Below are 25,392 nucleotides of genomic sequence, written 5' to 3' on the forward strand. Positions count from 1 at the left end.
CACCCGTGGGCCACTTTGGCTCACAGGTGGAACAGCGGGACATTACTGTCCGCTGAAATCGGGATGTTGGGGAGGGATGCGCCCTCTATGTGTGGCACCCCTGTGGGACCGCACTGGTCGAACACCCCTAGAGCCGGCCCTGCATAGCAAGCAGAATCCTCTGAAATCTCAGTCATAATGACTCATACAACAATCAAACAGGAGATTGAGTATATAAAATTAAATAATAATGTTTAGGGCAGGAGAAGCAGTGCAGACACCACCACAAACCTAAGGGGAACCTCCACAACCATCTAAACTAAATAATTGACTATCAAAGAGTATAGGATGTTTAATAGATACAAACTGATGCTCATACCATGATGTTCTTTTAAGAGAATCTTTGATTTTCAATTGAAAATCCCTGGGCTAAGTAGATACATAGCTTTCTACTTCCAGTTTTAGGAGTAATTTTCTTTACATATTATTTGTTGTCCAACTTTAATAGCGGGTTCAGGTAGATATTATGCACAGACCACATGGCACATATGTTGCTAGCAATTCAGGATGTTTTCCTTTCAATCTGTAAAAAAAAAAATTATTTACAAACCAAATAATAACACCTGCCATAGAAAAACACGAGTAAACAGTGGAGCTCAGATGAGGGTGCTTCTCAATAAATATATATTAAGTTGGATACAGTACTTTGTTCTGATGGGATAGGGTTGTTCTTTAGTCCCGGAATTATCTTAGTTTTCTTTCCCTCCAAGACATGGGTTTATATAAAAACAAAAAGATAAAGGAACAATAATGTGTGGTATCATTCAGGCGGGTATGGGTAAATGATTAAGTAATTCCCACCGCCTGGTGAAATAAAAATGCTAAGAGGACATACCACACTCACTTTAGCACATATGTAATCAGATATATAAAGGTATCTTTGATGGAAAGCGTACCATACTCACATAACATATATGTCTTGTTAAACCCTACAATGGTCCTCAGCAACAATAGATGATGATTTAAAATTCCAGAAAGTAAGTATTTTATTTAGTAAAACCTTGTTTTTCTAAAGTTCAATAACTTTTCCAGACAAGTCAATGAAAGTGTAATTACCTTTGTAATTAGTCCATAAAAATATTGTTCTCCAAAACCAATGTGTTTTGACCGGAAGGGTCTTTTTCAAGGCATAACCTCACTTCCCCCTGTTCTGTCTTATAAACCCTCAGGGCTTTCCCTATTGGTGGGGGTGGAGACTTTACTAATTAGCAAGAAAGACAAGCTAAACAATAGCATACTTCATCTGAGAGTGTCTCAGATACATATGGGCTTATCTAATACAGTATATTTTTAAAAGGCAGTATTACAAACTTCCAATAATAAAGTTAAAATACTTGGCGTTTGTTTGCATTCCAAGAGCTGGAACACAGACACTTCCAGCAGAAGTGATGAATCGGCAACCAGAGAAGCATGTTGGTGCTCTAGCGTTTCAGCCACATGATATGCTTCTCATTGGTGCCATTTAAAATGTAGAGGGAACATGGTAGAGTGCATCACCCACCTAACACAGGTCTTGGAGAGCACATATACATTATAAAATAATGGATATAATAAATGACTGATCATATAAAAGAGGAAGGCATACCTTAAGAGGATATAACGCATTGGGGTAAATACATACTGTAAATATATATAAAAAACATAAATATATAAAATATAAACTGTGTAGAAAACAAAAAAGAATATACAGTATAAATCTATATAGGGGAATCTATACATATCCCACATGAATATTAAACCAACGGAAAAGAGAATAATATAATAATGTAGTTTTCAAATGGTCTTACAAAGTAAGTAAAAAAATTGAGAAATGGGACCTTAGATAAATAAGGATCCTTATAATCCAAGTAAAAGTTATTATTATAAAATAAGAAAACAACAGGGTAAAAGCACCTATATTATTTTAAATAGTGCTCTGCTCATAATGAGGAAGTGAAAAACAACTATCTTTAGACAGGGAGGGAATGCTTAAAGTAGAAACCAATTAATCTCAAAGTCGGAGTTAAGCCCTTTAGGTTCAAGGGTCCCCAACTTGAAAATGGATTTCATTTTGGCTTTGGTGTTTTAACCAATTGTCTGAACAACCATTTTGGCTCTTTTCCTGTGTTTGTGAGCAAATAGGTCAGATGTAATCGATTCTGGGCCTGATTCAGACCCGCTCGCGAGCGCTGAGCGCTTGCAAGCGGGTCGATGTTGGCCAAGTGCGCATGCACGAGACCCGAATAACGATGGCCAAGCTGTCGCTATGGGTCTCGCACCAAAGGGGACGTGCTGTCGATGGTGATTGACAGCACGCCCCCTTTGGTGGGCGTGCCGGGAGGCATGGCTGCCCAGACGGAGGCGTTCCCATGGGAACGCCTACCGTCTTTGGCCGGCCCCACTGACATCACTAGTGATGTCAGTGGGAGTGCTTTTGGCTCTGATAGAGCCAAAAGCACTCCACGCCAGGAGGCCGCTCTTAAATTCAGAAGGACTGCCCAGATTCAGAGCGAGCGCTCTGTCAGAGCGTCCGGCTCTGAATCAGGACCTCTGTTCCAGCTATGATCGGCCTACCCAGAGGGTAGATTTTTGATAGAGTATACAGTACCGGAGGGTTTGTTAATATATACATAAATATATATATATTTGCACTCATTGTCCCTTAGGATCCCCTTGTTTTTGTACTTATTTACTAATTTATCCAATTTTTTGATAATACTGGGAGCAGTATTTCCCCTTAATTTTTTATATGTATCCCTATCCTCCAATTGTCTTTATCTCTCTTAATTGTAGTCAGAAGTATTTTTAATCGCACTCCCCTACCTTTGTTTGGCGGGCTTAATAACAATAGTAGCTAAGGTTTTCAGATGTTTTAATGCTCCCCTTTCTTGTTTAGTCAGATTTACTTTTGATTGTTTAAAAACAGTATTCTCAAAGTCTTCCTTTACAGATTTTTCAAAAGTTTCTATCTATCCTTTCCTGCCATAGAGTCATATGTCCTTATCATCACCAAATCCTATCTCTTTAAAATATTCTACATGTGAGTAAATGGACATTGACATTTTTGTATAATCTTTACTTAGAGAAGATTAACTATATGTTTCATAAATAGTGCAGCAAATCTGCTACCCTTGAAATTCTGCCACCTTAGATTGATGTCTTTGCTGCCTCTTCATGAATCCAGGTCTGATTTGCTGTAGGTTGGGAGCTATTTCTATTTCTAATAACATCGGGGGGTGTTTGTCACCCCAGTGGTGGAACTAGAGAGTGGTGGGCCCAGGTGCAAGAATATGCTTTGGGCTCCCCCTCCACCCAATCCTGGCACCCTGTTCCCCAACATTTTTTCACCACCCCTCACTCCCCCCAGTAATTAAATCCAGTGTCTGTCCTGCTGCCCAGCTTTGTTTTTCCACCACCCCTCACTGCCCCTCCAGTCAGTAAATCCAGTCTGTTCAGCCCCAGCATTTCAGCCTCTTTCCCCCCCAGCCCTAGCGTGTCATCCTCTTTCCCCCCAGCCCCAGCATGTCATCCTCTTTCCCCTCAGCCCCAGTGTGCCTCAGCCTTGCTCCCCCCAGGCCCAGCGTGTCAGCCTCTTTCCCCTCAGCCCCAGTGTGCCTCAGCCTTGCTCCCCCCAGCCCCAGCGTGTCAGCCTCTTCCCCCCCAGCCGCAGTGTGTTTGTCTCAGCCTTGCTCCCCCCAGCCCCAGCGTGTCTCAGCCTTGCTCCCCCCAGCCCCAGCATGTCCACCTCTGCCCTCCCAGCCCCAGAGTGTGTCTCAGCCTTGCTCCCCCCAGACCAAGCATATCAGCCTTGTCCCCTCCAGCCCCAGTGTGTCTCAGCCTTGCTCCTTCCAGCCCCAGCAAGTCAGCCTCTTCCCCCCACCTCCAGTGTGTCTCAGCCTTGCTCCCCCCAGCATGTCATCCTCTTCCCCCCAGCCCCAGTGTGTGTCTCAGCCTTGCTCCCCCCAGCCCCAGTGTCTCAGCCTTGCTCCCCCCAGCATGTCAGCCTCTTCCCCCCACCCCCAGTGTGTCTCAGCCTTGCTCCCCCCAGCATGTCATCCTCTTCCTCCCAGCCCTAGTGTGTGTCTAAGCCTTGCTCCCCCAAGCCCCACTGTCTCAGCCTTGCTCCCCCCAGCTCCAGCATGTCAGCCTCTTCTTCCCCCCCAGCTCCAGCATGTCAGCCTCTTCCCTCTCAGCCCCAGTGTGTGTCTCAGCCTTGCTCCCCCAGCCCATACCACCGCAGGAATTACTTACCTTGTTTCCTTGGCCGCTTCTTCCTCGATCACCCTCTCGATCTGCAGCTCCCCTTGATCCTCTCCCTCCAGCAGCCCAGCCCCTTGTTATGACACGGCACATGTGACATCATAACATCACGCGCGCCATGTCATTACAAGGGGCCAGGCCACGGTGGGTGTCTGACTGTCTTGTTGGAGGCAGAGCAGCCGAAGCGAGCCCGCTCCGGTTCCAACCATTTACTTAATGGGGACTGGGTCAGCTGGCAGCGGCACTGTCAGATGCAGGTGGCTATGGGCCCCTGAACCACAGTAGGCCTTAGTGCAAGGCACCTGCTACACTGCTGCTAGTTCCGCCCCTGTGTCACCCCCACTATTACACTACTGCACCCTGAGGTGCCATATAAACACCCCTTGTATTGAAGTACCATCAGCTGATGTTGGAAGGTATGATTAATGTCACATGTATGGGTCTTGTAAAATGGTCAAGAGGTCTTTGATCTACTGTAACTGCCTATTTTTTATATTTAAAACTTTCAAACGCTATGAGAAGTCAACCTTGGATAAATTCTTGACTGAGAGGACTGGGTGGGGATGGCCAAAAGTCCCATTATTGTTTCTATTAAGGAATATCTACAAAAAAATGTCAGCAAGGCCCTACTGAACAATAGGCAAATCAATGAAAGAGACAGAAGTTGAACAGCTGCTCCAAAAGGGGGGAGGGGGACAAAGACTCCCCAAAAGGACAAAATATAGGGTGTGTGATGAATTACTGGTTCAAATGCAGATGAACAATGAAACATACTCTATAATTAAAAAAGTATTTTTTTACTAAACACAAAAAAGGGTTATCCGCAAAATGTAGGAAACACCATGTATCAAATATACACTATAAAAAGCATGCGTGACATAAGAAACAATAATCCAATCCATAGAATAATGTCACAAGTATAATACTGTATATCTTAAAATCCTGGACTCTCTTATTGTCAATTCAATTATGATAATACCAGATTCAAACTCAGATTGCCAATGTTGTTTGATCAGTAAGAAAATCCTCTAAAGAAGCTGCTGCATTACCAGATCTCTTCTTTATCTCTTTATTGTTTTCTAAAGTGTGGGTCACCTGGACCTCATGGTTTAATCAGCTCATCTTTAACGTGATGCAGGCTATCCTCCCTTCCCCATCTACTTAAAAAAAAAACCTGAAACATACACATGAACATGTAATTTTATTTTGCAAATCACTGGCATATCTACAGAGATTTCAACAATTATTTTTAATAAACTGTTTTTGTCTGTAGTGAGCATGTTCTGTATGCATAACAACAGCATAGTCTCCTTGTTAATAAGAGCATATAAAGCATCTTCTGCCCAGCAACAGTCACTAGCTATGTACACTGCTTTCTGCTGGACAGGAAATAAAATAATTGCAAAGAAAATATACTTCCAGAATACTTTGATCCCATCAGTCTTTGAGAACTGTCATTCATAATAACACACTAAGGAGCCAAAGCACCCAGTTTTGACTAACAGGAAAAGGCATGCAAATATTAATGAAGAAGCAGCAAATTCAGTATATATATAAAAAATAATAGACATTTATCATTAAATCTAATTAAAACTTGTATGAGACGCTTTGAAGAATTAATTTCAGACAAACGTGTATTTTGTTGGATGTTTATTTCCCAGTAATAAGTGTGTATGGCTTATTTTTCATATTGTAGGTTTTATTCCGGACTGTGGCCATGATGGTACCAGATTATGCTTTAATAGCTGAAATATCTCTGTATTCCATGGGCTTTGTTGCTGCTCGCAGTCTTGCTGCCAAAATAGTAGCTACATACAGATTATGCTCTGAGCAGGTAAGATCCTCTCACACCTCAGTAATATGTATTAGGTATACATTTTTACAATTGGTTTTACTCCCAGTGCACCCTAAAGAGCCTGAAAAGAAGATGCTGGAAACTTTCCTTAGAGATTCTGGTCCAGGTTGACATGATAACAGTTGCTGTAGATTTGTCAGCTGCTCTATATCCCTGAAGCTACTGTATCGGATTTTGATCATGTGACTTGTGAAGGTCATTGGAATACACTGAACCCAGTGTCATGTTCATGAAATTAGCTTGAGATGATGTTTGCTTGATGACATGGCACATTATCCTGCTGGAAGTATTAATATTAGAAGATGGTTATATTGTGACCATTAAGGTCATACATGATATACATGGTCAGCAACAACACTTGGGTAGGCTGTGGCATTTAAACAATGCTCAGTTGGTATTATGTGGTCCAACCTTCAACTAGTATTGGCGTGCCTGTGTCCACTCTAACCTCAATTTTTGCTCTTATCTGACAGAACTTGTACTCAGTGTGGTATTTCTGTTGCTGTAACCCACCACTTCAAGGTTCGATGTTCTGTGTGTTCAGAGATGTTCTGCTGCATACCACAATTGAAACACATTTTTTTGAGTTGCAGTATAATGTCCCTTCTGTCAACTTGAACTAGTCTGCCATTATCATCTGATTTCTGTCATTTACAAGACATTTTAGCCCACAGTACTGTCATTCACTAGAAGTTGTTTGTTTTGTGCACTATTCTCTGTAAACTCTAGAGGCTGTTATGCATGTAAATCCCAGGAACTCATCCATTTCTGAGATACTAAAGATACCTCTTTTGACATTAACCACCATGGTCAAATTCACTTTCAATAGATCACATTTCTTCCCCATTCTGGAATTTGATTTTAACAGCAAAACTGCATGGCCATGGTTTGCTTTTATGTTGTAAATTGCTGCCACACGATTGACTGATTAAGTAGTATTTTTTGAGGTGCGTTTTATTTCACTTTTCTCCTATGGCATTCACACACAGTGTACACTGTGATTATCTGTTTTGTATTTTTGATCACTATTTGATGCAAGGATAAGACTCCTACAGGGTCATATGATACCAGCTCCACTCCAAAATTACTTTCACTTTTCTTCTATGAGGTGAGACTGAATTTTGCTTGAATCTTTTTGGAGATGATTACTTGTACAAAACACTCTGTAATTCCCGAAGTCCATATAGGTGCTGGAGTCCATACCATACTAGAATACTTCATGGGAATGTAATAATCATTAACAGTACTATTATTTCTGGCACGCCAAATCATGATCAATTTTACTAATGTCACTTTTTGTTCAGCTGTGATGTAGTTGCAGTACTACTTATATTGTCCTGAACAGGCAGCACTAAATTGCAGTCGGCTGTGTGATGACCAGCAATTGCAACTAACCACAGATCCTCTTTATTAGTTAGTAAAATACAATTTACTTAATGCTATAGGACAGAGATAGTTTTCTCACAATGATCAACAGGTGTGCTAGCCACTAGACAAGGGGAACACAATGAATAACCAGTACACCAAATCAAGAACAATTTATTATTATATTGAAAGGCTATATTTTTTACTCTTGCACTGTTTGCTGTGATAGTCCAATCCACCCTAACCACATTACAGAGCATAACTTAGTGACCTTATGCAGCCCTGCTCTCTACATAGTATAACTATGCTCATCTCAACCTAAGCAACATAGGGCTCGATTCAGACCAGCTCGCTAGATGCGTACGCTCGCACCTAGACTATGCAAATCTGGCCAACCCACAGCAAGTCAGGTGATCGCACGGCAAGGCATTAGCACGCCCACTATGTCTTGGTGTGTGATCGCTTTGTGTATGCAGACATACACCAGCCTGTCTTAAGATGCACATCATCTCCAAGAAGTGTATGCAACCATCAATACATCGGGTACAATTGGATGCGATCGCAGCGCTTGAGGCAGGCCATACCCTACCGTAAGCACTGTGAACACTTCAGTGTAAGATCCAGCCAAGTGACGTGTACAATGACGCTGACTCTTAATTATGCACGCCTCTGAAATGGCATTGAGACACTCAGGCACGCCTGCGTTCGCACCTCCATTCCCCCATTTTTAATGGCCAGCCCCTGTCACCACCCACAAATGGCTTCTCCTGTCACTCACTCTGCTGGGCTGTCTATGCGCAGCGAGCGAACACATCCTGATCTCTCACTCTGGTTCACGCACGCACACTGCGATGCATGCGCAGAATGCGAAAATCGGCCAGCTACAAGCGAACGCATCCTAGCGAACGGGTCTGAATCAGGTCCATAGTACAATATAAGAAAATGTGATATAATTAGTAATATGTTTGTCTCTCTATATGTCACATAAAAGGTCTAGAAAATAAATATAAAAAAAACAGTTTTAGCTTGGACAGGTACACAAAGGTTAAAAGAAATGTAATGTATTTGTATCATGTCTTCACAGTTAGCTCTCAGCCTCACTTTGATTAATGAATCTATTTTTAACCTCACAATGTTTTGATAGTTTAATACATATTTATCCCCCAAACAATTAAAGCTTGTCACAAATGTCTTTATTCATTTAGTTACATTTATGACTGGTGATTATCTTGATGTTCCCACACCTCCTTGTGCACACTTGTACAAGTCTCAGATATTCAACCAAGATTACCTTCTGCCAGTGGTTTCCTCATCCTGCTCACCCTCCCATTCATATATATATTAGTATTGTTTAAACCTAGCACTTTCTCTTTGCCACTTTATGCCTAGCACTTCTCAGTAATAAGATGGATATGGGGCTATTGTCTGATAGAAAACCATTACCCTTTAGGGTGAATACATGACCCAGCACAGAGATTTGACATCCTATCTGCTTTGTGCCTCGTGATTCCATTATTCAAACTTCCTGCATTCTGCCTCTTGTCACTGTAACTGATGCAATGCGTAGGATTCTATGTACTTACTGATCTGTTTTTCAGCTTCTCATTTTTTTTCTCATTTTAATTTTCTTTTTTAATCTTACATACATAAAAGTTTGTGCTTCTTTCAACTTCTAATTTATGCAAACTTCAAACAACGTGCAATAAGAAACAAAGTTTGGATGCAAAAGAGCTGGTGAGATTAGAAATGGAAATATTTCAACCTTGATTACCAAAATTATTTACATAGAACCAAAAGATTAATAATTCTCCATCAAATCTATTAAAGAAAATAACAAGGTGTAATTGCTTAGCATTTTCTTCATAATAATTATTATTTGTGTAACAAGATTTTTTTTCTACAAATTGAAAGTAAAAATATATAAGCATTGTGTGAAATACAAGGCTTAGGGAAGCTGTTCTGCTCCCCAGATGATGACATATATAGCATGCAAGCATTACATGTTGTCGGATACACTTCAATTGCTTGAAAGCTACAGGGTGTCTTCCCCTGAACTACAGTATATGATTCCATCATTATAATATATGAACACCTTAACTATGTACCAACCTGTGCATTCATTTATTGATATGATTCCATACAGTGTACATACCATAATAACACTTCAGTAATAAGTGCCACTGAAAAAAACAATTATGATTATTATCCTGCATTAAATAGTTTATAATCTAACCTAATATCGGAAATTCTTTTGAAGTCTGTTAAATATAAGAACATTATGCCATCATTGTCACACTATTAATACTTATATGTATTTCTGCAAACCTGTTGCTTTGCTAATAATGCTAAGGGTTGTTCAATTACAGTATTTAAATGGCTCTGATATTGATGGTACTGTATATGTCTAAATCAAGATAGATAGATAGATAGATAGATAGATAGATAGATAGATAGATATATAGATAGATAGATAGATAGATAGATGACATAATAAACAAAATAACTACCAAATCTAGTCTTAATTTACATAAATATGTAATTAAACTATTTAGCACTTAAATCATCTAATTAACATGGAGATAAATGATAACATTCTTAATTTGAATTTGTCTTCAGCTGTCTTCACAGCATCACTATGACTATGGCATGAGGGCAGTTAAATCAGTATTAACAGCTGCTGGAATCCTGAAGGTTAAATTCCCAAATGAAAAAGAAGATGTGCTGATGCTTCGATCAATATATGACGTTAATCTGCCCAAGGTAGGGTCCACTTACTTTTACAGTGAGCACTTCCATAATATGTTACTTGTGAATGGGAAAATACATGACAGCACACATGAGCTGGTGCTAGTTCTACTTTTCCCTGACGGCATTTCAGATCAATTGACAATTACAGCTGCATGCTATAGCTTAATTGCATTGTTTATGACTCTACGCTTTTTTCAAAATGTCACCACAGAATGAAGTAGAATTTTCATCTGCATATATATTTCATTAGACAGTGATACTCTTTACTTGCAGAATCTACATGATTATTTCATGTGTTCAATCTGTACTCCATATGCTGATTACCAATATATTACACTATATTTAATCTGTTAGTTGTTACAGGGTTTGAGGAACATATATTTGAAATAAAATGCATTAAAAAGCTATGTGCATATGACTTTAGCTGCAATATATTTTAAAATTGAAAATTATATACAGTACATTATACTAGTAGAAAAATCCAAAAAATCCCATAACAAAGCTGTAGAATTAAAACACAAAGCATTACTATAAAAATATAATACAAGTAAAATAAGTCATCTTTTGTCATCTTGGACATCAAATAACGCTAGCAAAAATTACTAAAATCTAATCAATAGGAACATCATGTTATATGCATAAAATACATTTCCACTGATTAATTTGAATATTCTTTATTCCCTATAGTGAACTAAATACGATAAATATATGTATCCCCTTTGTAAACTAAAATGTAGATATCCTCTGAATAAGAAGCTTACTAACTGCAGGGCAGTGGCGTCACAAGGGGTGTGTGGGGTGTGCAGGCCGCACCTGGGTGTCACCCACCGAGGAGTGACACCAAGGTGCCGGCTCCTGTCACAGTGAGGGAGCTGGCACTCCACACAGGGCAGTCAGCACCTCCGGCACCCCCCACCACCATCACCCCCGAGTGATAAGTACTGGGGTTCAGGCTGCAAGGCCACGCCCCCTTCCCATGTGGCCACGCTAATTTTTTGTCGCCGTGTGGCTTTATTGTGTGCACTCCATCCCTCCTGGCACCAGGTGTCACCGCGTGAAAGGAAGCCACTGCTACAAGGGATTATTAAACAACTAAGGGATGGATGCAGTAAAGCTTGGAGAGAGATAAAATTATGAGAGATAAAGCACCAACCAACCAACTCCTAACTGTCACTTTACAGGCTGTTTGAAAAATGACAGTTAGGAGCTAAAGGATTGGTGTTTTTTCTCTCACAATTTTATCTCTCTCCAAGCTTTATTAAATCTCCCCCTAAAGACCTCCAATAAAGGCAAAATAGAATAATTATCTGCATGTATAACCCAGGCATCGTTCTGATGAACAGGAGTAGTGAAGGTCCTACCCTCATCTCCCTGGAGCTGGTGGGTATGAAGTGGTTGGGGAAATGGCAGTTTAATGACCCTCAACCTAATTATTATTATTTTATATATAGTTCCGTACATCAGAGATAAGCATACAACAAAATTATAAGTACAAAAGACAGTTCAAGATAAGTTTAAACATTTACATATTAATATAGTAATATAATTACGCAACCCTCTAATTACACAGAGGATATTGGAAGAGAGTACCATTCTCTACAGAGATTACATTGTAATGCTGGGGCCCCCAGATAACCATCCTGGATGCCCTACCCATCCTCTTGGAGGGAGTGGAGATGGTCGCGATGGTTGCAATGGTGATCCCAGGCTGCGACCTCAATCGCAGATGCAGCAAGGAGGTGTCAGACACCTCCTGCTGCATTTGCCTTTTTGCAAGATGGAATTGCAAAACCTCTGCATCTGCATGCTCACTGTACTGTCACTTTTTGAATATAATGTTATTTTAAAAAGGAATGGGCACTGGATGCCGGCGCTCGGAATGGCGGTGCTCAGGATCCCGGCAGTCAAAATCCTGATGCCAGCTTCCCGACAGGGTTAGGATACCAACACCTGTCGGTTGGTATCCTAACCTTCCCCCTCCTCCTACCTTAACCCTAACCCTCCCTCCCCGGTGCCTGAACCTAACCTCCCCCCTAGTGCCTAAACCTAACCTCCCCCTCCCCGCACCCTAAACCCAACCCTCCTCCCCTAGTGCCTAACCCTCCCCCTAAACCTAACCCTACCCCTCCTTCCAACCCTGCTACTTACCTTTGTGATGCCTGTGGCCGGGATGCCGATTTGCCGGGATTCTGACAGGTGTCGGGATTCTGACGCTGGTATTCTAGCACTGTCATCTCTTGTGTCGGGATACTGAACTTATCCCTTTAAAAATACATGTATTTGTTTTCATGGCATGATACAGAAATGACTGAAAAGATCTAATCTCCAGTACAGTAATGTATCTTTAGTTTTAATTGGGATGGAAAGTAATATAACGCAGTATTTGCCAGATATTTTTAGGACATTCAATGTTTCTAATCTTTTTTTTTACCTCTTCAATTTGCAGTTTTTGTCCCATGACATTCCGATTTTTGATAGCATCATTTCTGACCTCTTCCCAGGGGTTATTTTGCCAACTCCTGACCATGGCAGTCTAGAGGTGTCCATCAGGGAAATCACCAGGAAAATGAATCTGCAACCAGTCCCTTGCTTCATCAAGAAGATAATACAAGTCAGCAAATGTTCCTCACATTCACATTTGAAAGCAGTTTGTTTCCAAGAAATGTCATTGAATATACTATGACATAGTTCTCATTTAGCGATTGCAGCATATGTGCTCTTTTATTACATTATATTGTTATTGCAGATGTGTTGTACCCGATAGACTGATGATAAACACAATGCACACAGTGACATTTCCCCATGAAAAGGGATGTTGTTAATGTCTCATTAGTACAAAGCATACATTCTGTTACAATGCTGTATTAAATGTTACTGCATAAACAGCTAGAGACTTACAGTAGGGTCTGATTCTGAGGTGGGATTAAAGCAAAAAAGAGCAAGTATCTGTGCACCTGGATATGTTACAATTCTAGTGGTGCAAATACATTTATTATTTTTTGCATGCAGGGTAAATACTGGCTACTTTTGCATACAGCCCACAAATGCTGGACAGCTTTATTTACACACTGCAATTTAGAGTCACTGTAAGTTAGGACACACTCTTCCCAAATTTAAATCTCTGCACATTTTTCATCTGCCCCACCTGCAGTGCAGCATGGTTTTGCCAAGGTGCAAAGTTACTTGCTCTTTCCTGCTTTACTCCCATCTCAGAATCTTACCCTAATGCTCGGTACATACACACTAAACGATATGTGTACCCAGTGATACAACCGGCGACACCCCCTTCTCCCCCGCAGTCGGGCCGACATATCAGGCGGCCGATAGACATTAGACAATCCGCTGCCCGACCACCCGATATGTCGGGCCCTGCAGCATCTTATTGCATGGGGTCGTCAATCACATCGTCAGGTTGAGCTGCATGTAGGGACGACCTGATGATGCAGCTGATAACCAAACGGGAGCACGCAACAGCTGACATAGTGGGTACACACTAGACCAGGGGTGGGCAATAAGCGGCAATCCAGCTGTTGTTGAACTACAAATCCCAGCATGCCTTGCAACAATTTTAGTGTGGCCAAATAGCAAAATTGTGGCAGGGCATGCTGGGATGTGTAGTTCTACAACAGCTGGGGGACCGCTTATTGCCCACCCCTACAATAGACTATTTTTATGATACGTCATTCCAATCCGTTGGAATCTGGCATATCATCTGAGAAATCGTATATGTGTACCAGGCTTTAGTCTTGTATATTTCATACCTGTCTCTGTAAAGTACTAGAAATAAAACAATTTTTTTACCTGTAGGTGGTGGTGACAAACCACTGACTAATCTGTTATTGCAAAATAAAATTCATAAACAAAGAGGTATAATGCTACAATTATAACAATTATGTCTAAAAATATAATCATAGCATAACAATCCATACAATCTACTACTTCGCATCTTGTATTTTCTATAAATTAATCAGATGCAGGTACAGTATTCACATCATACATTTTCTCTTTAGGGAGTCACCTACCTCTAGTTAACTCTTAGATCATCTAAAGCATTCTTTAACCATGACTACTTTTCAGATTGATTTTGAAAACATGTTCTCATTCAGACATAGTGAAACATTTCCCATGCTAATTTTATTTACTCATTCTGAAAGAAACTGGGCCTCATTTATCAACGAGTTTTATCATACGCAATGAGTGATAAAACTTGTTGCGTATGATAAATGGTACTCCAGCGAATCAGCTCCCAACTGTCATTTTCCAAACAAATGACAGGAGTTGATTGGCTGAAGCACCATTATCATACGCAACAAGTTTTATCGCTCATCATGTAAGATAAAACTTGTTGATAAACGAGGCCCTTAGTTCAAAGTGCTTCCTACATGCTAGTCAGAATGAACCCCAAACATCTGCATAACTTCTGTAAAAAATAAAAAATTCAAGCTAAACCACATAAACAAGGATATAAAGCAATAAGAAATATTCTACCATATAAATGCAGCTCAAGCAGTAATATTGCTCTGAATTGACAAGCTTATATAAATTCATAAATGATCACTGGCAAAAAGTGAACACATTATTAATGAATTACTCATAATAAGGTAGCTTCATACCAAAGAACTTCAAGTTGACTATAAACAAGATATTACAAAAAATCTTAAATGTGTTATATACAGTTTTAATTTAAGGACTGATCATTTGTATTTTTCTATATAAAGTATAAATAGTTGTATGATTTACCCAGATCTCCCTCTTGCCCTCTTCATCACGGCTACACGTCCTTGGCTACAATACACAAAGCATAAGGCTGAACTGGTGTTTGATTTGCACAACAGCTGTTAGGACTTCTTAATAATTTCTTTCATGGACATCTGCTTTAGAAATGTGTCTCTAACAGGAGACCATTAAGCCAATTTTTTTCATAAATTACTACTTGAGAAAAAAATTCAAATAACTGCCATTATCTGAAGCTGGGTGCGCACTATATGACATGCGACTCAGCTAAGGTGCGCTGCGATGTGACGATGCATCGCGTACACAATACATACTGCACGATCCGGTGTACGACAGTGCAATGTATCGTTACATACTACATGTAATGGCACCATGCAGAACAGCAGATGGGACGATGCAATGAATGCAATGAATTAAGAACAGATCGGGCATACACGCTATTCAATGTGTACGATATATCATTCAGATCTGTATCAAGATGATATATCATATAGGGTGTACCCAGCTTAAGCCAGAAAAATGTAATCTGCAAATCATGCACAGCTGAAAGTGGATTAATGTGTTTGCTGGTAAAAATAAATAAATACATGTATTAAATAAATAGATGAATAATTAAATACTAGAACATAACTTTACATAATGGAAGCTATAGTGGTAGTAATGTAAATTCTGGGCTGAATGGAGCTCTCTGCAACATGAGTCCCAGAGTAGATTTACCAGTAAAGACTGGAAGAATATATAGTTGGGTTTTTAGGAATTTTAGACCATTTTTGTCACAAAAATACAGGCTGAAGCAAAGCAGATACAATTTTAGATATCCATGATCCTTACATGCACAGTTGGTATTGACAAACAAATGAAAGATTGTGCATGCACTATTTAATGAATATTTGGGGCTTGATTTAAAGTCGGAGTCCATTTTGATTTTTGAGCAATGTTAAAATTAGCGATGAACAGTTTGCTTTTAGCTGGGTTCTTCCCGCCAAGTACGGATCTGAGAATGAGACATTATAGGTGATCCAAACGCGAGCTGAGATTTTCAGAAAGATGACATACAGTATGGTTTCTTTCAGATACGATCTTGGTGAGAAGATTCCAGCCAAAACTGAACCGCTCATCTCTAGTAAAAATGCGACTTCAGAAATATTTGACACACTGCCCATGTGCTCAACTTGCAGCCATATTATAAAATGAGTGCATCTTATACTTGTGGCAACTTGGCATTGGAGTGTCAGGTGACAGGTCACAGGTGTTCATATGTAAGTTCCACACTGTAGAAGCATGTCGATGCAAGAAACAAAGCCTCTTAGGTTTTGGCTTACACATACAGTTACTTTAAAATATGCCTTTTAGGAGGCACATCTTTGCACGTCCTGTAGGATCGAAACAAAATGATATACTACTAAAAATATAGACGCCAAGACATCAATGTACAAATGCATTTTGACATGCAAGTCAAAGCTGCAATTTTATGTTTAACTATATCTTTAAATGTTAGAAAAAAAATTGACAATGAAAAAATATGATTTTTTTCCAGATATATGAAATAATGTTGGTTCGACATGGATTTATGTTGATTGGAAGTCCACTGGGTGGAAAAACATCTGCAATCAAGGTCCTCGCTGGAGTTCTGCAAGACATGGCAGCAAAGGGATTGATGGATGAACATGGAGTGGATTATATTTTTATAAATCCAAAGGCCATCACCATAGGACAACTCTATGGCAGCTTTGATCCAATTTCACAGGAGTGGATTGATGGTAGGTATTTCAATTATAGCACTTCAGCATGTACAGACATCACAACATTATATCCAGTTATCTGCCTGTCTATTTCTGGATATCTAACCTCTCTGTATTCAATAAAATGAATACAAACTATTTTAGTATTAACTTCTTCAATGCTATGGTCAATTGGGACTCATCCTAAACATGTTTATTAAATGTATTAACGTCCTGAGCATTGCAGGAGTTAAAATTAGGGATGTGTGCCAACCCCCGTGTTTTGGTTTTGGTTTTGAATCTGTATCTCATTCAAGGTTTTGGATCAGGATTTGGTTTTACAAAACCACCCTTGCGTATTTTGGTTTTGATTTTGGATCTGCATTTTTTCCCCAAAAAATATATAAACAGCTAAAACCACATAATTTGGGCCTGCTTTTGTTCCTACAGTAATATTAACCTTAATAACAATCATTTTCAGGCATTTCCATGGATTTTTAACCATCTCACAGCTCACATTATTGATTTCACTATTTTTCACCAATATAGACCAAAGGCTCCAGTGAGCTGGCTGACTAATGTAAGTGGCAGAGCAGCGGCACAAATGCACGGCAGTTTAAAAAAAATTAGGACATCTATGAAACATTACCACCCAGCAGTGGCAGACAGGATGTCAGTTTAATAAACTATAATAATGTCAGTCGACAATGCCCCAAAGTGTGCAAAATGTAAAGGCAATAGGTGCAAGATGGAATTGTCCTTGGGCCCTCCCACACACTCTTATGTGGGATATTAAAAAGGACATACACAGTTTAACAAACCAAGCACTTTAGCAACAAGGACTGACACTTTTGTGTCTGAAGTCCTTGGTTTGTATGGGCCCTCACAAAACATTTTTTGGAAGGACTACCTTCAATTATTAAGGAGGAGGTTGATGATGAGGGTGCTGGTGGTGGAGATTGCATGTGCTGGTCCAAACTGCTGGTAGCTGATACTGGACTGCTTGTTATTAATTTACAAATTATTATAATTTTGTTAAAAATTGCATGAACTCGCTGCAAATGACGTAACAGGGAGGAGGTGCCTAGATGGTTAACGTCACTTCCTCTGCTAACTTTGGCTTTACAAATGGAACCAATGCCTTCACAACTGTTGTCAGAATTTAAATTTAAATAATTCCACACCAAAGACATGGCTTTTCTGGCTTTCTTTTTATCACAAACAAGAACTGCTGCCGCTGGTGGCTGATTTACGCAAACAACATCCTCATCATCAACATCCTAATTAGCGTCAAATAGGACACAAATTTTCCCTCATCCTCCTTTTGCACTTCCTCCACACTATCATCCTGATTTTCTATTATTTCACCATCTAATACTAGCACAGCCGTCATGGAGTCGGTGATCCACTGTGCAACTGGGTGACAGCTGTAATACTTACTTCCTCCATTAAAGGATTGTTTAATAGTCAATTGTTTTTTTAAATTACTACTAGCAGTAGTCTTCTTGGTCCCTTTCTGGGATGAAGATCCACTCCCAGCAGCAGCAGCAACAGGTGTAGCACTGAAGGATCCTTTAGAGGAATCACGGATAGGAGAGGGGTCAGTCATGTTTATGAAATTGGATGCAGCAGGACTACTTTTTTTATGATTGAGGATGTTGATGATGCAGGTGTTGGTGGTGAAGATTACAGGTGCTTGGATCTAACAGAGAGAAGGGAGCAGCTAGGTGATGCTGGACTGATTGTTAAGTTTTTAGCCAAAGTTTATGAATTTTGCAAACACTTTGGAATTTGATGAATGCGTAGCAAGTGACATAAGAGGGATGAGGTTCCGAGATGGTTGTCCTCTACTCACTTTTGCTTGGCAAACATTACAGATGGCTTGATAACTGTTGTCCGGATTTGGGTGGAAATAATTCCACACGTGAGAAGTGATTTTTTTTTTTGTCTTTTGCACCAGTATGACAACAATGGGCTTTTTCATACCATGGGCAACAACTGATGCCTGATTTAAACAAACAACATCTTCGGCATCAACATCCTCATCATCAACATCCTCATCATCCTTGTTAGCGCCAACTACAGAAATATCCTACTCATCCTCCTGGTGCAATTCCACAGAAGCAGTCTTGATTTCTACGTCAGCATGCTGACTTGTGCTGCTCATCCCCACATTTGCAGAGGGCACACAAACGGTGGAAGGAGGATCCTCTTCAAGTACAGTATTAGAAAGGACAGGCTCACACATGGCAACCGCGGACACACTTGGACTCCTCGGGGATCTGTAACTTATCTGAGCACACAGTTGATTCATGTGCCTTAGCGATTTTAATTTTTTTGGCACTTCTACAGCAAGAAAGGCTTACATCATCATAAGATGCAGAACCACCAGTCATAAATAAAGGCCAAGGTCTTTTTCTTTCCTTGCCACTTCGTGTAGTAAATGGCATATTGCCAATTTTTGTTTCACTGCAGCTAACTTAGTTTTTAATTTTTTTTCTTTAACACTGTAAAACATTGCTTGTTTGATTTTGCCTTAAGCCCTTGCATCGTCATCAAGACTGCTGGCAGCAGCTGCAAGACTGGTATGTGGTTCCTTCTCTCATTTGATCTTCCTCCTTATCAACAAACTTACACTGTGGTCTGGCTGGCAGTGTCACCAACAATATTTTTTTTTACACTGGAGACAAGCACCCCTGACTGAGGCAACAGCCCCTTGATGAACAACACAGACAACAACCATTAATTATGAACAACAAAGCACCCCTGCTGAGTGCAGACAGACCACCTGCAGAGTCACAAATATGTGGATAATAAACTGCGGCAGTGTCACCAAACAATAATAGCGCAGCTAAGTTGCTAACACACACATGCAAAAAATATTTTTTTTTTATTTTGTGGATTGATATTAATTTCATTTCACTTTAATTTTTTTTACACTGGGGAAGAGCACCTCTGAATGAGGCAGCAGCCCCTTGATGAACAACACAGACAGCACCCCTTTTTTATGGATAATAAAGCACCCCTGCAGAGCGTGGACAGACCACCTGCAGAGTCACAAATACGTGGACAATAATCTGCGGCAGTGTCACTGTACAATTATAGCGCAGCTAAGTTGCTAATGCACACACACACAAAAAAAGCACTTTTCTTTTTTTGGACACTTTATGGACAGCCCCTTTATGGACAACAAAGCAGCAGCCTTCAGGCCAAGACCCCGACTGGACACACACACTGAGTGACTTACAGTGACTGACTATGTCTGCTAGCATTTCTCCCCACAGCCAAAGTGAAAATGACGCTGATCGCAGGGACCTTTATATAATCCAAAACCCACGAGAATCAGACAGCGGGAGGATGTCTCATTTTGCCTCGTTTTTGGATCCATGTCATACAGGAAAACCAGAGCCTAGCTCGGTTCTTGTCTCGGATCTGGAAGTTCAGGTGGATCTGGTTCTCAGAGAACCTGACCCGCTCATCTCTAGTTAAAATGGGTGGAAAACTTATCCAAAAGTTCCCTCCATTGCTGGTAACTGCAGCAGGATCTGGGTAGAAGTGGGGCTTGATGACCAATCATGTCAATTGTAAAGGGTCAGGGAATAGAGGGGAGTGCACCAATAGTGCATTCTCTCCCCAATCCTCACACCCATAAATTCAGGGTACCCTCATTTGAAAGTGGGGAGTCTACTGTTCTAAAATTATGTGGATCCTGAGAAATTATTTTCTAATGATCATTGCTAGAGAATAATCCTAACTGCAGAACTAATTATGAGGTCCAATGTGGATCAAATATGACCATACAGGTGCATTGGTATGGATGACATATGTACACAACAGGGGATGCCTTATCACTACAGACAACACAGTTGCTTAGCCAGTGGGATGGTTTATTTGAGGATATATTATGTACAGCCATCTCTGAAAAGGGATTGAAGCCTCCCTAGAGGAACAAAATGGAGTCTGTGTAGTAGAATCAACACAGAGTTGGGGGAGGGTCTCTCCAATCCTGGCTTCAAAAACATTGTGGTGCCCTCATTTGAAAGAGGGGAGTCCCCTCTTTCAAATAACTCGTCCACATATTGCTTATTGTCTAGTGATCACCTGTGAGCACAAGACAATTTTACACTACACTGTGAGGGGAGTGGCGGGTGGGAGGAAGGAAGGTTTGGGCAGTATGAGCTGTAGGAGGGCAGGTGAGCTGTGTGCGGGGGCAGTGTGAGCTGTGTGCGGGGGCAGTGTGAGGAGGGCAGGGAGCCTTGAGGGGGCAGTGTAATATGTGAGTGAGGCAGTGTGAGGGGGAGCAGTGTGGGCTGCGAGAGAGGACAATGTGAGCTGTGAGTGGGGGCAGTTTTATGGGTGCAGTATTATCTGTAAGAGGGGCAGTGAGAGCTAGAATAGAGAAGTGCTACCCCCAAGTACAGAAAAGCAGGCTGTACTGAAACGTGCTTAAGTGTCACCACACTCAATGAAAAAACATAGAAAATATGCAAATGTCTATACTAGCACTAGTCAATGACAATAAATAAATTAATAAGTTTAGAATACATTCATTTTAGATGGTTATCTTGTAGTGTTCTGCTTTAATGCTTCTCATATATAAGAACATCAGAAATAAGAGGAAAACACAGGGTAATGCCCCTAATAGCATAAACAAGTTCATAAAATCATAAAACACAATCTTTGTGTACATATGAATCTGGAGTAAACATAATGGTTTGTCCACTATGTTCTTAATGGCCTGATGCTAAGTCTTCCCAGGTAATTTGCACTTACCAAAGATATTTTGATGAGCATATCAGATGAACTTTAAAATGTTTCTCTGCATATGCGGAATGGTCTTCACATGACCACTCACTTACTTGAGCAGAATGTCCACATGGTAATGGAACCGAGTAAAAAAAAACACTTGACATTGTGATACCATATTTAATTTTATACAGTATAAAAGAAGACACTCCTGCAACCGCAATAGCATATGTTGCCATAATTGTGTCTGCAACTTTATGCTAATAGCCAGAGAACAAGTTCTATGATTCCTCACGCAGCTCCTGCTGCTGACTTCCATCATCCATCCAGGCCCCCGGCCATTCACTTCAACCATGAGTCAGAAAGAGTAAGCTGGTAATAGAGTTGAAGTGAGAAATCTTTGCTGCCTAACTAATTGGGCACAAGACAGAGTGGTAACCTGTCAATGTAATACAAGTTCTGCTGAGTGGTTGGAACAGGGACCACCCATTAATAAATGTTTAGTTTCACTTATTCTCAGCAGCAAACGCAGCAAAGTGGTTAAAAAGTCAGGTATGACGGAATGGTTGGATTCAGATAGCTTCTGAATGTTCTCTTACCCCTAATAAAATAGGGCATTAAAATGAATTTGCATTCTGAAGAAACTACAAAGGTTGAAGCAATTTAGAGTCACATACATCTCACATGCTGAATTATAATTTTTTTAGCAATGCAGTACTTTGCAAATCAGAATAAGCTGTTTTAAATCCACTGCAATCTGTATACAACCCCTATAAAATTACCTGTTTTATAGCTGTATTGTTGTATACATTCAGATATGTGAATTGAAATACAGAGTGACTAAAATCGACAATGAGTGCTCTAGGATGTACTATGAGTTTGACCCACTACTATGGGATATAGTTAACTAAATGCAAGATATGCAGATTTTGCTTGAAATAAAAGTGATATTTTATTGAGTTATGGTGGTTACTGTAAATATAGCAAAGTGCTAGTAATTATGCTACATGGATTACAAACCATAAGCAATAAGCTTAAATGTACCATAGGAATCAATTTGCTAATTATTTCACAGAGAAAATGTGAAATTCCAAAATTGGCAGAGCTGATTTGCTCAATACAAAGTAAAAGTAAAAAACAATCAAGCAACCTATTTTTACTATTTTAATTTTAGTTCATTTATGTACTAGTATTTTATAAGTTACTTTCTTCTATAACATGAAGCAAGGAGCCATACGCTGTGGTCCTGATATTTGGAATCCACTTTTTCTGTTAATGTATATTAATCAATTCTTCCATATACAGTAAGAAGATAATGTTTTGCCTCAAGTCAAAAGAGCAAGTACTAAAACTTATATTTCAGCCAGGACATTTAGTCTGGGCTTCTGGGCTAAAAAACTTGGGATTGGGTGCTGCGTGAATATAAGAATGTTGTCATTGTATTATAATGCTACTTAAGTGTTGTAGAAAAGGTTTGGCAAGCAAAAATATGCAAATTGCATCCTACTGTGATGACCTTTACTCTAGGCAGGAAGAATGTGCTTAAAAATTATCATTCAATTTCATGCTTTAATTTCAGTTTTTCAGACTATGCCCGAGGCCTCCACAATTGGAAGATTTCCAGGATTCATTCTTGTGCCAAATGAGATACTACAACTCATGCTTAACAATATGTGCCTCTTCAATTCATGTCTTTTACTTATACACAAGTTAGCTTTTTAAGAATACAACTATACTGTACATATAAAATTAATTTACTGCAGAATTTTTTCTAATACTAAACAAAATACTATACTAATATATACTTCTAATTCTATTGGAAGTGCTAAACTAGTACTAAACCAAACTAAGGGAGAATTCATTTCTGAGTGATGCAGATGGAGTGCCGCCAGACTGTAGGGTGAAGAAATTGGTGATCAATGTCATTTTTCCCATCAAGGTGCAGAGGAAACTGAACAAAAATTGCCTACTGTATTAAAAGGTAATATGTGCAGTCAGGAACCATGGTGATGTCCAGCTGTACATTGCTCAGGATTTAATAACCCTGGTTAGCTGTAATTCTGAAGAGTATGGCATAGAAGGTCTGAACTTTCTTGCATACCAGTATTATTTTCCAAGCACTAGTGCAACTATAGTTAATTAGTCACCTAAGCAATAGATCAGCAGCCTACAATTCATTTAATTTATTTTAAGGTCCAGGTATTATTATTATTATTATTATTATTATATTATATTATTATTATGGATTTGGAGTTTTGCTGAGCCTTCTATTACTCCTACAGTGTAGGCTAGTGTGCACAATACACACTTGTATGTCTTCTCGGTAAGTAAATATACTAGAATGATGTCTAGGTGCAACCAATAATAAATATATGTATGAATGACACAACAAATGGCACTCATACAATTTAGTGTAAACCAGTAGTACACACATACTGTATGATAGTGGTTATACCACAGAAATACATTCCTTTATTGAGATTAAAAGTCCTTTGATGAGTGTTCGCACAATGGATGCTTCCAGTTCTTATTTCCTTATGGACATGTACCATCGAGAAACCTCAGTAGTGTAGTACATCCTACTGAATTGGTTTGTAGTGAGATTTCACCCAGTGTGAACGTGCATAAATCGTAGTGATAGATGCTGTGGAAATAGGGTATTCTATCACCAGGTCCAAGTAGTAGCAACACACTATTGGGCATACTACAGTACTTATGTTGACACACTCACACTAATTTGCATTGTATAATGATATGACCACTAAGAGCATTCAGTCACCATGGAAACAAAATAACAACTAGGGGGTCAATGAAATTGGAATTTGTACACTGAAGTGACTATTTCTATTTGCGTGTCTGGAATAATCCCGCCCACAGGAGATTTTAATTAAATTCAGGTCACTGCCAGTTGCCGGATTTGGACTTTGTAAAAAACTGATGTATACCCCACCGGGGTTCTAGTATGAATACTAGGTTTTATTTATTCTAGAGTGAAGTTAGTGTTTTATGTTTTTATAGGATTACATTTTGGTCATTTCCTGGCAGGGACAATTGGCCTATAACCACATAAAAGGAGATTGCACCCAACTAATAACAATAACCTTTCAACTAAGCTGTTGTTCTTTCTGCCACACTAACAAAGCTATAATCAAAAGACAACAAAAATGGGATGGGAGGGATATCCAGAAAAGATGGAAGTGTTACCAACCAACAGGCACTAATATAACAACCACGAACACACCCTTCGACACCATAAAGTCTACATTCAAAATAACCAATGTAAATAATCAGACACCCTGCTCAAACACAATATGATGTCTTCCACTTCTCTGAGTTAATATGCACAGCACATTTGGCAGTACCTGGTTATCCACTGGGCATATATATCTATATCTATATATATATATATATATATATATATCATCCTACACATGTCTGTATGTCTTGACAAAGATTCCTGAGAATTGAAGAGTGTTGACAGAGGTGTGAGCAGCCTGTGAGGTTCCGGGCTTGTTGTGGATGCAGGGTGGTAATATGAGCAGACACTGAAGCAGGTTTAAAAGTAAATCTGGAGATTTTAATGAGTGGCTTAACAGACATCAATGTTGTAAAACAGAAAGTCCGGGTATAACACTAAAGTGCACTTGGGAGCTGTAGTGAGGCAAATAGGAAAAAGTCCAGTTAGTGACAGGCAATGGAAAATGTCCAGGTAGTGACTGGTTAATAGAAAATGTCCAGGTAGTGGCAGACAAGGGGAACTGTCCAGGTGGTGACTGATTAATGAAGAATGCAGACTTGAGGAAGAATTATCCAGCAGAGTGTCAGTGGAGGCAAGGTGCAGGGTGAACAGCAGGACTCAGGTACTCAGACAAGGGGAAGGTAATGGAGGATGCAGGGTAGTCCAGCGGGGTTGGAACAGACAAGCAGGCAGGCAGGTAGCATTTC

At 39.8% G+C, this 25,392-nt stretch overlaps 1 protein-coding gene across 1 annotated transcript in view; it reads left to right on the forward strand.

Moving 5' to 3' along the window:
• LOC148538322 (dynein axonemal heavy chain 3-like) overlaps window positions 1-25,392 on the forward strand; it is a 1,025,530-nt gene that overhangs the window by 308,567 nt on the left and 691,571 nt on the right. Inside the window, exons 16-19 of the mRNA XM_088455384.1 lie at window positions 5,975-6,112; window positions 10,115-10,258; window positions 12,693-12,857; window positions 16,518-16,740. Of these exons, the coding sequence (XP_088311510.1) occupies window positions 5,975-6,112; window positions 10,115-10,258; window positions 12,693-12,857; window positions 16,518-16,740 (670 nt within the window). The remainder of the gene's footprint in view (window positions 1-5,974; window positions 6,113-10,114; window positions 10,259-12,692; window positions 12,858-16,517; window positions 16,741-25,392) is intronic.

Source organism: Taudactylus pleione, unplaced genomic scaffold, assembly GCF_031769625.1.
Source record: "Taudactylus pleione unplaced genomic scaffold, aTauple2 ptg000040l, whole genome shotgun sequence".
In the NCBI taxonomy this organism is placed as follows: Eukaryota; Metazoa; Chordata; class Amphibia; order Anura; family Myobatrachidae; genus Taudactylus; species Taudactylus pleione.